This window comes from Micropterus dolomieu, linkage group LG05, assembly GCF_021292245.1.
Source record: "Micropterus dolomieu isolate WLL.071019.BEF.003 ecotype Adirondacks linkage group LG05, ASM2129224v1, whole genome shotgun sequence".
Taxonomy (NCBI): domain Eukaryota; kingdom Metazoa; phylum Chordata; class Actinopteri; order Centrarchiformes; family Centrarchidae; genus Micropterus; species Micropterus dolomieu.
Window position 1 is genome coordinate 23,075,216 of NC_060154.1, and position 12,718 is coordinate 23,087,933.

At 41.7% G+C, this 12,718-nt stretch overlaps 1 protein-coding gene across 3 annotated transcripts in view; it reads left to right on the forward strand.

The window, feature by feature from the left end:
- Nucleotides 1-12,718, forward strand: part of si:ch73-63e15.2 (protein strawberry notch homolog 2) — a 65,306-nt gene that overhangs the window by 42,458 nt on the left and 10,130 nt on the right. For 2 of the 3 annotated variants that reach the window (XM_046050120.1, XM_046050122.1), the window contains 18 exons: nt 3,466-3,642; nt 5,544-5,630; nt 6,438-6,543; nt 6,693-6,853; nt 6,962-7,095; nt 7,299-7,389; nt 7,579-7,722; nt 7,821-7,938; nt 8,032-8,137; nt 8,323-8,476; nt 8,585-8,761; nt 8,993-9,090; nt 9,690-9,772; nt 9,918-10,100; nt 10,288-10,409; nt 10,935-11,066; nt 11,199-11,334; nt 12,101-12,213. In XM_046050120.1, the coding sequence (XP_045906076.1) occupies nt 3,466-3,642; nt 5,544-5,630; nt 6,438-6,543; nt 6,693-6,853; nt 6,962-7,095; nt 7,299-7,389; nt 7,579-7,722; nt 7,821-7,938; nt 8,032-8,137; nt 8,323-8,476; nt 8,585-8,761; nt 8,993-9,090; nt 9,690-9,772; nt 9,918-10,100; nt 10,288-10,409; nt 10,935-11,066; nt 11,199-11,334; nt 12,101-12,213 (2,322 nt within the window). The remainder of the gene's footprint in view (nt 1-3,465; nt 3,643-5,543; nt 5,631-6,437; nt 6,544-6,692; nt 6,854-6,961; nt 7,096-7,298; nt 7,390-7,578; nt 7,723-7,820; nt 7,939-8,031; nt 8,138-8,322; nt 8,477-8,584; nt 8,762-8,992; nt 9,091-9,689; nt 9,773-9,917; nt 10,101-10,287; nt 10,410-10,934; nt 11,067-11,198; nt 11,335-12,100; nt 12,214-12,718) is intronic. The other variant, XM_046050121.1, reaches the window with a different exon arrangement.

Consider the following 12,718-nt stretch of genomic DNA (forward strand, 5'->3'; position numbering starts at 1 on the left):
TATTGTGTGCGATCGGTTTATGTCTAGAAATGTATTTTTCCAGTTCTGATTCTTAGAGCTAATAACCCCCACCTTCAACCACAACCATCAAGAAGCTCTGCACACGTCTTGTGACATAGAGGAGCTTGTTGCTGCCTTTTTTCACTGCTGTGTGCCTCCATTAATCATCGGCATACAGACAACTGTCATTATCCACTCAAATACAATTTACCGCTTCTGTGGACACATGATGTGATGTGCAGTACGTGCATCTGTGTGTTCAGCTTCTAGTCAGAGCCTCTCGCAGTAAGTCAGTTTGAGTGGAAGGTTGTTTAGGTGGCACCGTGTTCTAAAAAGGATGCATTTGTTCGTGGTTTCGTCTTTACTGTGCGGGTCATGAGAGGAGGATATACTGCTGGCCTTAGCATTCATAGCAGAGGAGAGACTGAAGCAGAAGAGGAACACGTGAAAGGCAAACAAACAGGAGGGTGAACAAATGGGCTTTCACATGTTCCTCTATTTACATGTACACACACACACACACACACACACACACACACACACACAAATGTGATTATTTTCCTACCTATTCCCATAAATTACAATCAGAGATTTCAAGCTGATTTAATTCCCTGAAAGCAATTTTGAAAGAAACACTTACACTCAGACAAACGCACACACATTTAGATAATTTTTTAGAGGAAAAATAGCGAGAGAGAAAGGATTAGCAGTTATATGGTTGTGTGGCTGCGTACTGTGGAAGGAGCCAGATTACCATCAGAGCAGTTGGAATTCAAGCCTTATCTCTGCTTGGCAGGGCCCAGTCTTAGGAACAGTAGATGAACTAGCCCTGGGTACGGGCCTGCCGGGGGACAAACACTGCTGCCTCTGTTACGCTCTGCTTAACAACCCGATTAGCATGGTACAAAGGTTGGCCATGTCTTGGTTTGAACCAATCAACCTGCTACAGTTTTCTGTGATTCCTCTGTAGCAGGACTGCTGGTCCTCTTAGGAACAACACTGCATCAGCACAGTATGCTCTGTTACATGAATTTGCATGATATGGAAAACCTAGAAGTCATATTGTAACATAACGCAGAGTAATGACATGCAGGTCTAAATACAAATCACATATTTGCAGAACAAATCGATTTAGGGCTACTAAGCAAAGCTGTTATAACAGCTCATAACTTTAATTGTAACCCAAGTTAAACTGTGTTTTCATAGATAGATATTGATTAAGCAGATTTTTACCATTATTTTTTTAATCAAATCTATGTCTTTAATAAGCTTCTACTACTAACTTCTCATCAAATGTTTGTGATTTTCTGGTGGAATACATGTGTCTATGTGCTTATCTCTGTGTTTCCACAATTAAGTTTCTGTGGAATGACTCCTCTGGTGACACAGTGTCCCTTTTCCAAGCCTTGTTGTTTATTCATCTATCCTCAGTCAGAAGAGCCAAGAAAGGAGGGATGAGAGCAAGGGTCGAGACAGAAGAGGATGGGTTAGGAAGACACAGAGCTGTCAGGATAAACAAAGAAAATGGAGAAAGGAAATGTGGTTGAAAATGACAGATTATGTGTTAGGGAGTGGCAGTGATATTTAACAGGGACTCTCTCTACCTCTACCCCTGTGTCACCCTAGAAATGCAGTCATTGTTGCAGACTTAGCTGTCTGCAGGTACAACTTGGGAGAGCCTGCTTTCAGAGTTCCTGCCTGATCTTGCCCGCAGGAAGCACACACACACACACAAACACAGACACAGACACACAAAGACACACAGGAAGAAAAAGAAAGAGAAAGGTAGAGTGAGAAAGATGAGGAGAGGCATAATCATAGAGAACCCAGCAAACACTGATATGCTGAGTGCTGTACCCTTGAAAAAGTTCAGTTTCCAATACCCAAACATCCACAAATTACGGTCAGCGAATTGTTTCTCCAACGTCATGTCTAAAATATACACATGTACCTGTGTCTGCTTGCTGTTTACAACCCTTGCTAGGCCCCATTACCACATGATGTAGTCATGTTAACACTAAGAGCTCTACGTCCTGTCTTCTCATGCCTGTGAAACATTTTCAGCTAAACTGTGAGTAACGGCTAACAGGCAGCTAAGTCAGCACAACTCCTCAGTAATAATCAGTAGCAGCAAATTGTTAAAACTGAGGCTGCATCACAACTAATCATTTATTTTTTTCTGGACTGTATTTACTTTGGGTTGTCACAGCATAGATTTTTCAGTCATAATAACACCACTTGTGGCTGTATAGCGTTTGTATCTGTGACTCTGGAGGTGCAGTAAGAAAGCCATGTAAGCATATTTAAATGCAGGACAGTTACAGAGAGGTACAAACTATCTATACGCATTTTCTATTTTTGTAGGATGTTATTTAATACAGTAGTTTATAGCACAGACAACCAGGCCTTAAAGGAAAAGTTCAACATTTTGGGAATTACGTCTGTTCACTTTGCCTGGAGTTGGATGAAAAGGCTTGGCTGTTTCTTGGTAAGGACCAGTAACTTCCCAGAGTCTCTGCTGGTGGCAACTGTTTGTGCTAAGCTAAGTTAGCTGCCCGCTGGTGGTAAATTCATACAGTACAGAGGTGAGAGTGGTATCAGTCTTATCTATGTAAATAAGAAAAGTAAATTTCACAAAATGTGTAACTGTCCTTGAGGTGAAGTGAACAGTGAAATGAAATTACCAAAGTAGCACGTTTGACTCTCTGGTATTATTAAAGGCTGTGTCATGGCTCTGGAGGGTGTAGTAGGAATATGGGGGTGTGGGAACTTCCACACATGGTCCAAAGAGTATAAAGAGGCATACAATCACACACATTGGGACAAACACACATGAAATTGAGAGAACTATACTCCCATTTCCAAAAATGAGCATTGTCTGCCGTGTTCTCTCCCCCCTCCCCATCACTCGTCCCTATCTCCCCACATCCATGTTTATAAGTCTCTGGGGGCCCAGGGGTGCCTGTGAGAGGCTAGTTAAAGAGCATGGCATGCTAATGGCTTGGAAAGGATATGAATAGAGGGGCGACTGGAAGGCAGCCATGGCTGAAATGACACACACACACACACACACACACACACACAAGCACTCTCATTATGCCTGCCTCTTGCTTTCTATTTTACATGCTCATTCTAACACATCTGTGTGTGATTAGATTTTCTTTTTGGCTACTCGTGTTACTCCCTATTGTCTGTGGTTCACTGCCATCCATACCTCACATCATCTTTTCTTTCTTAGGTAAATACTTATTATTCCTCTGCTGCACTACCTGTCCCCACCCTTTATTTTCTCATGAAGTTTGATGTAAAAGGGAGTTTGGAAACACTGTCTGCTTTTGATTTGAGAATTTATATGTCACAATATCAGACTTTTTTTAAACTAATAGGTATGACTCACTGCTCTGCCCCATATTTTCCCTGTTTCAGAGGTTGAAGTCAACGCCTCTTCTATTTCTCTGTTTTTAGGACCTGTCCTGCATTGATGACCTCTCCACAAACTCTCTATTCTCCTCTCCACCTGACTCACTGTCGGAGTATGCTGATGCCCAGCCCTTCATCAGCCCAGAAAAACTGGACACAGTGCCCACCCTCTGGGATGTCAACACTAGTACTACCACCACACCAGCACAGAGCCAGCTAGAGGTCAGTAGTAACTACTCAAACCCGCATATTATCAATACCAGAAACAAAGATTTCCACGCTCATCTTACAACTGTTTTTTAATGCTACAAAAGTTGTTTAAATAGCCACATGCATGTCTGTACTGGAGGAGATGGGCACCAGCAAGCAAGGGTCAGATTGTCCCTCTTGCTGTAAACATTAGAGAAAAATGTGGCAGTGAGCCAGAGCGGCACTCACGTGGGACTTTCTGTGTTTGTGTTCATTCATCAGAAAATAGAGAAAAGGCCAATACCATCAACGCTACAACTCTTGTTTCAACCCATGCATCAATGCAGGCTTTAGACTGAAAATTATTTTCTTTATTCTTTATTTTATTAATATTTCATTTGTTAGCCACCCATCTATTGCGTAATGGATTTACGCCAATTTGTACAACAATTACCATGAATATTTAAACAATGTCTTACACTTGACATCTTCAAATAATCTGACATGTGACACGATAATTAGCCCCATAACAACAACAACAACAACAACCTATCGCGGCAGTTTCAAATAAATATCTTCTTACCACAGTCGGACAAAGTTCACTGCTCTTTCAAGTTTTCTCTTATAATGAATATGTAACAACCCTAAAGCACAAACATGTAGCATCATCACAGAGACCTGACAAAATGACAAAAATCAGTCCCTCTAATATGGTTTTAACACTGTGACTCTGTAGTCTTTGGACAAGAGCGTAACGGCCTTAGCTCAGCAGATATTTTTTTTACTTGCAGATGCAAACCCATTTCAGTCATCCGTCATTCTCACAATGTAAATACTCAAATAGATTGAATGAATGTAACCACATGTAGACTGTAGCTATTGCACCCAGAGCACGTTAGGAGCCTTGATCACTAGGGGTGGGAATCACCAGAGGCCCCACGATCCGATACTATCACGATATTTATGTTGCAATTCGATTTTATTGCGATTTTAAATATATTGAGATATATTGCAATTTATTACCTTTTTCCAACTTCCAATTAGGTCCCTAAAGTCAAACTTTGTCAACATCCGTTTATCTAAAAAGATACATTTCTCTGTTTGTTCATATCACTTTTTCAGTCCTCTATATGGTCCTGTTAAGTTTTCTAGTGGACTAAAAAAAAGCAATAGATTTTATCATTCTAGTACCAAAAAGTTAAAACTCCCATCTGCAATTTATATAATAAAATGGATACTTGGCATCCGTGTATCGATACAGTATTGCCATGGCAAATATCACGATACTATGCTGTAACGATTTTTTTCCCCCCCACCCCTATTGATCAAACTGGCTCCATGTGTTCAGTATTTCTCATACCAGTTGATTTTGCTCACTGTTGACTCAGTGGTACACAAAATGGCTACAGAGATACATATGAGGCGGTAAATAATAATATTCATCTTTGTTTTTGATGCACTGTCCCTTCAAACAGAAACTCATTGAAATGTGGGGATCTGAGAAGATAAACGTTGTTCTCAAGTGTTGTTCCTCTATCCCTGCCCGCGTTGCTGTTTGAATTAGATGGGTCCAAGGATATCTTTTTGATATGAATCAGAGTACATTTATTTCTCCTGCCTTCTGAAAGCCTTTTATGTTTTCCTTTTCATTCTGCCCTCATTTCATCCATTATGTTTCCCAGACACACGCAGCTTTATCTGCCTTTTGTTGTTGTTGTCGCTGGCTTTTCACCGCCAAACAACAAATTGCATTTTGTTGAGTGCTGCTCCATCAGACATCCATGTCCAGTGCCCACACGCTCTCATGCTCATGCGTCCACAGACAATATCACACATACAGTGATTACTCATGTTTTTTTGTCTCTCTTTTCTTATGCATTTGGCACTGTTTTTTATTTGTGTTTGTATTTCTTCATTTTATGTTTTGTTGACAGCTGAATGGCACCGGCAGGTTTCATGGCTTGGCCAGTTTGGATGATATAACTGCTATTATCAGCACCCCACCTTTAGGAGGATTCCAGGTAGCCGTACCAACCTCTCCAATCTGATGTTAAAATGAAACCAAGCTCTCTAACTGGATGAGCCTGGACATTGGCAGTCCTCTGTGATGCACAGATATGCAAATGATGTTATATGTCTCGTGCAGCTGTTATTGCCCTGTGCATTTGCAATAATAGATAAGGGTTAGATTGTTTTACATAGTAACTTAACATGCCAGTAATCTAAGACTGACATTTTGACAGTGCAGTACGTGAAAGTAGTAGTATGTGATGCTTGTGGCTTCTTTGGCAAGTCTGTGTTACCACAGATGATGAAAGCATTGCTGCATACTGAATGTAATGGACCATTCTGCCAATGCACACTGCATAGAGAACCAGTTATTTCATACACTGCATTGTCTTTTTAAATGTTTTATGTGACAAGAACAGAGCCAGAGTTACATTGACCTGTCTGTCAAAATGGGACCCTTTTGCATTTCTAGTGTCTCAGATAACATTAATCTGACATTGCCAGAATATGTAAAGCACGTTTTTGTCTACAGTTACAAACATGTTTCAATGCTCTCATTCGTTCTGCTTTAGCTGGTTTTATGCACCTTTCAATCTCGTTTGTTTTGTTCTTTACTCTTGCACTAGTTAACATTCCTTGACAAAGAGCTCTAGGCATGCCATGCTAACGTTTTACTAAATGCTCTGCCCTGCCTCTGACGTTCTTCAACAGTCTCTTTCCTAACTTGTCTTCACCTAACCTGAAACAACAAGTATGACTCCTAAATGTGGCTGTTATAAATGTGAATTAAATTACTGAAGTCTTTTTGGTGTTCCCAGGCTCCGAGAGCCCAGCCGCCACCAGAGGAGGAGGAGGATGCTGAGGAAGAGGAGACAGAAGAACTGGGACATGTAGACACATATGCTGAGTACAGACCTTCCAAATGTAGGTCACTAGACTGAATGTCAACATCCTATTACCTTTTAGTGAAGCTACATTTTCCTTATTATTATGCAAACACTTCCATGCATGTTGCTATTAACATGTCTGCAAAAATGTCCCTTCTCTAAACTGTTTTTTTTTCTTCTCTTCAGCCACTATAGGGATATCTCATCCTGATATAGTGGTGGAGACCAACACGCTATCCAGTGTCCCTCCCCCTGACATCACATACACTCTGTCTATCCCCGAGTCAACTATTAACTGCGGCCTGCTGTCTGCTCTGCAGCTAGAGGCCATCATCTACGCCTGCCAGGTACACACACTGGCTCACATACACGCAGTACATAAAGCACTATGAATAAATCATGTTTTGATTATGCAGGCATCTTTGTTCATGCATTTGCTCTTTGTCTGCCCTCAGCAACACGAGGTTATCCTTCAAAACAACCAAAGGGCGGGCTTCCTGATCGGAGATGGGGCCGGGGTCGGAAAGGGACGCACTGTGGCGGGAATCATCCTGGAGAACTTCATTAAGGGAAGGAAGAAATCACTATGGTAAGAGAGATTTACTGCTCTAGTGGACCTCACAGAGGGAAAACCAGTATGAAACCTTAATAACAGCTGTAGTTTTATTGGGTTTCAGTAATTGATTCAGATAATTGTGTTTTGTATGTTGAATGCCAGGGTATATTGGGCATGTAGGGGCAGGTTTGTGCAGAAGCCGGCTGAATTACTGACTTTCCTGTTCCTGCCCTCAGGTTTAGCATATCCAATGACCTGAAATTTGATGCAGAGAGAGATCTCAAAGACATAGATGCACCGAATATTCCTGTGCATGCCTTAAACAAGGTGAGTCCAGGTGGGAATAACGTGACAAGCTGAGAGAACGAGTTTTGTTCTTGGCAGCTGTTGTGTTGTATAAGTTATATAAGCATCTGAGCAGAATATGAACCAAGCTATATTTGCTGACTGTGTGGCTCTGTATATGTTCACACAGATCTCACAAATACCATTCTTTGAATGTTTGATTTATTGTAGATTAAGTATGGAGACACAGCTACCTCAGAAGGAGTCCTGTTTGCAACGTACTCTGCGCTGATTGGAGAGAGCCAGGCAGGAGGGCAGCACCGGACGAGAATTAAACAGATCCTAGATTGGTGCAAGCCAGACTTTGACGGAGTTGTATCCTTTCATTTAAACATCCTCAGATCTAAGAGTTTTCTAACGCAAATTAGCATTCCACATGTGCGTTGTTTGCCCTTGACCATTCCCCATTGCAGATTATTTTTGATGAATGCCACAAAGCCAAGAATGCCACATCTACAAAGATGGGCAAGGCAGTGCTTGACCTGCAAAACAAGCTGCCGCGGGCTAGAGTGGTGTATGCCAGTGCCACAGGTAGGCCAACTCGCAAATAAAGCGCACACTTATACGTGTAATGCTATACAGCCAAGGATTTTAAAATGTGTATTTTTGTCATCTCTGCTCCAGGTGCCTCTGAGCCAAAGAACATGATCTATATGAGCCGCCTGGGAATCTGGGGTGAGGGCACACCCTTCAGAACCTTTGATGACTTCCTGCACGCCATTGAGAAGAGGTTTGTACCATGGCATGTTGGGGAATTTCACTCAAAAACTCTTGCAAGAGCGCCTTTCAGTCACATGGACACACATCTTCAAATCGCTGCGCTTACTGGAAAATACCTTACAGTCAGTTTGTGGGAATGTCTGGTTGATCCTTGATTGAATTATGTTGAATAATTTATGTGCCATTTGTACACAGAGGTGTCGGTGCCATGGAGATTGTTGCCATGGATATGAAAGTGAGCGGGATGTACATTGCCAGGCAGCTGAGCTTCTCAGGGGTGTCTTTCGGCATTGAAGAAATCGGACTGGACAGCGACTTCAAGTTGGTCTATAACAAAGCTGCCAAACTGGTGAGCGTCATGTATTATATTTGTGTATTCTTATGGTATTGTGTGTGAGATAAAAAAAAAAACCTTTAAACTTTAAAGTGACTAATCACATCTGGAATCTGTGCAAAGTGGGCGGAGGCGTTGCAGGTGTTCATGCGAGCAGCTGATGAGCTGGGCCTGGTCAGCAGGAAGTCTCTGTGGGGACAGTTCTGGTCGTCTCACCAGCGCTTCTTCAAATACCTCTGTATTGCCGCCAAGGTCCGCTGCCTGGTGGAGCTGGCCCAAAAAGAGCTGGAGGCTGGAAAGGTCAGCACAACACACTCTTGAACTCTGAGTCATATAGTATAAGTGACCCAGAGGAAGATCCAAACAGGAACTGAAATAGTGGGGTGAACTGCTGAAGGACCTCTAGTAAATGGATGTTAGGAACAGCAGAAACAAACCATTAAGATTTTTTTATTTATAATTAATTATAATGTGCCATCGTGATGCCACCTGTTTGGTTGTTGATGTGTATTTTTTTTCTGTCCACCACAGTGCATCGTTATTGGGCTGCAGTCTACCGGAGAGTCTCGCACCAGAGAAGTCCTGGATGAGAATGACGGCCATCTCGACAGATTTGTTTCCGCCGCAGAGTGAGTGAAAAGGAATATTTTGTCTGTTGGTTTGTTTGCTTAATCCTGTGATGTTTATTTGAAAGACTATTCACTACAAATGACAAAATGGCTGAACAGCTAAATGAGCAGTTAGAGCAGCAGGAGTGAGTGAGCAAGTTGTTGTGGACTGCAGGCTGTGGGTTTTTTCCATTTCATTTTGTTGCTTTAAACTGCAAAAATGATTTGCCAGTCTGGAGGAGAACATGTCCTCACCACATCCATTCTATATAACAATAAGTACTTCAGGCCATGCAGTTAGTAAGTCCTCACCGTTTATTCTCAGTTAAACCAAACAATCGCTTTAGTTATTAGAAAAACAAGACAGGGAAGGGTACCGGTGCTGAGTGCTCTGAACTTGTGTGACCCTGAACCTCTTACAGCAGACATGCCTGAATGTCTGTGTATATTAGATCACACACAACTTGTTAATCTTTCTGTCAACACCTGACAGCAATAATGAGGCCACGTCAGGAAAGAGTGTCTAACTGCAACAACTGCCATGTGTTGTGTCCTGATCACTTTGCTGTCAGTATAAAAGTTTCTGTCTCTGTTTTCTCCTCTTCATATCTTTCCTTTAGGGGAGTATTCCACTCTCTTGTAATGAAACATTTCCCTTCAGAGAAACAGAGGAGAGAGAAGGCACCGGGGAATAAGAGAAAACGTAAGAGGATGGCAGTTGTTAACACCATGTCAAGCATTAGCCCTGCATGCTAATTTATATCTATTTCTTATTGAATGATGCTACAAACTGTGCTTTAGAGCTGTGCTGTTTGTTACTCAAATATCGTGTTGTGGCTTCCAATCAGGGAAGCCTAGAGGTCGCCAGACCAAGGTACCCAAGCACACCGTGGACAGCGGCGGTGTGATCAACATCAGCGATGACAGCAGTAGCGACTCTGATGGCATGGACACGGACTCCAACTCCTCACCAGACTCCCTACTAGACAATGATGACGTCATCTTTGTCAACCAAACTAGCTGCCAGACAGGTAGGGAGGTGTTGTTTTTTTTCTCTTTGTCTTTAGTTTGTGTTAAACATATTTTGGTCTCGATGAAACCGATGCATGTCTAGACACGGGAATTTCCTTCCACTCAGTAGCTGACACTGTAGTTAGTTTTGTGGCTCTTGCCTAACAGGGTTACATGATCAACATCCGCTCTTCTTCCTATTCACAGCCAGGATAGAGGAGATGAAACAGAGCCTCCTCAACAAAATATCCATTCTGGGAAAAGAACTACCTCTCAATACCTTGGACGAACTCATTGATAAGTTTGGAGGACCAGATAAAGTATCAGAGGTAAGCACCTTAGACACTCAACAAGAAACTCTCTGGCCCCGGGAATCTAAAAAGTTTCACATGTCACCACCTAAATAATGTTCATACACAAGCACAAACAAACATATCATCATATTATTTTTTTAGACAGAATTTCTTTCAAAACATGGTAGGTAAAAGGGTAGGTAATGTATTTTAGAAACACTTTTGTTATATTTGTTGAGATTATCTTTACATCCCAACAGCAATCAATAAATCAAATGCTCTGACACAAAAAAGAAAAAAGATCCGGTATCTGTGGTTGTCACAGGACTGTAATAAGCACAGCATATCATATCATTTGGCCCGGATGAAATGATTGGGTGGCCCACCTGTCCGTCTAACTACCTACCTGCCTTTGTGCGAGTGGCTTTGGAGGAAGGCTTTTAGGGAGGGTGATGGGATTTCTTCGGTTTGATGCTTCATAATCTAGCTGTCCTTTGCTACCTCCTCCGACATTACCTACCCTATCTTTAAGCGAGAATGTGTTGAATCTTCTTTTTGCAGATGACTGGTCGGAAGGGTCGTGTGGTGCGGCGTCCTGATGGCAGCGTCCGCTATGAGTCGCGGGCTGAGCAGGGTCTTACCATAGAGCACATTAACATCAAGGAAAAAGATCGCTTCATGGCTGGAGAGAAGGTCAGCTACAGTCAATCAGACATATGTTTTGCATGTAAAAATTTACAATTGACTGGCTGCAAACAATCTGTATGTATGAAATGTACTGCTTTATAATAATCTCCACCAATAATCCAAACCTCGTTCTTCCAGTTGGTGGCCATCATCTCAGAGGCGGCCAGCTCCGGGATTTCCCTGCAGGCGGACAAGCGAGTTAAAAACCAGAGGCGCAGGGTCCACATGACCTTAGAACTGCCTTGGAGTGCAGACAGAGCCATTCAGCAGTTTGGTGAGTCGGGAAATGTAATTTTACAGTGAGCCTTTTAAATGTAAAGGGGAGTGAACACTTGAGTAACACTAAAGGTCAGGATAGAGTTGCTTCAGAGAGCCCTGCCTAGTTTTCTCTCTAATGTTTACGCTTAGAATTTCCAATTTAGGACAAAGGTTGTTTTGTCTCCCTGAAACAGTACTGGTTTTGAGGATGTGGTTGCTTTCTGTTATTCTAGTTAGTTTAAGTATGACTTGGCTCCAAGGCACAAGGATTTAGTTAAATATATGATCTGTCTCTTCTTCAGGCCATTAGCGAGTATTTTTGTATGCTGCATCTTACACATGCATGCCCACACACACACACACACACACACACACAGACAGTCATCATTATTTCCTCATAAGAGGACAGAGATTCTTCCATAGAATAACTCACACTGTTCAAAGAGGGGATCTCTGTCTAAAGATCAGATGTCACTTTAATATGCAGATCTTATGCATGTCACCAAGAATATTTACTTTTTACTTTTTTAGTATAAAACATTGATGATGCACAGATGAGATGTTGCACATAAACACAAATTTAAGTTGGTGTGGAAATGATTTCCTCGTTTTGTCGAGAACATTTTCATTTATTTCATTCATCTGTGTGTGACTGGGTGCTGATCTTTGTTGTAAAAATTTGTATTGTAAAACAATGTATTTCAACTTAAAGGAATTAACTATGCACACTGTGAAATACACACATCTCTCTTACTGTTATCATATTTTCCTTGTCTTTCCAGGTCGCACGCATCGGTCCAATCAGGTGACAGCCCCCGAGTATATCTTTCTCATCTCAGAGTTGGCTGGGGAGAGACGTTTTGCCTCCATTGTGGCTAAGAGACTAGAGAGCCTGGTAAATATCACAGCCTTTATAGATCTGTTTGTGTGGGTGTGTATGTTGTATCTGCTCTTCTTGTTTTTCACAATTTCTAGTCCCATATTTAATTTATTTCCTTTTTATCTTAGTGAAATCTGTCTCATAGGAAAATAATCCTTTTCAACTTGTTGTCTTATGGAGTGTGAGAAGAACTGCTCTGCACTAAACGGGATCTGTATTTATTGATTGTTGTGCTCTGGGTTGCCGTTGACTGTCATTTGCACCCCTTATTCTGTCCTTCCTGTTTCCTGGGGTATTCCCTGGGCTAGAAGCTCTCAATAGAGTCCCTTTTATTGTTGGTTTGCTTGAAGTTACATCAACTTCTCCACAAACCTCAAGGGATTCTGGGTCTTTCCCTTTCTCCAGCTCAATAACGGAAAACTGAATAAGCAGAAAAAGTTAAGCAGCTTGTCTGGATAATTTATGAGTGTAGGTTTCTTTTCCATAATTATCAATGCATTTCAGCACTAGCAGTCATTTA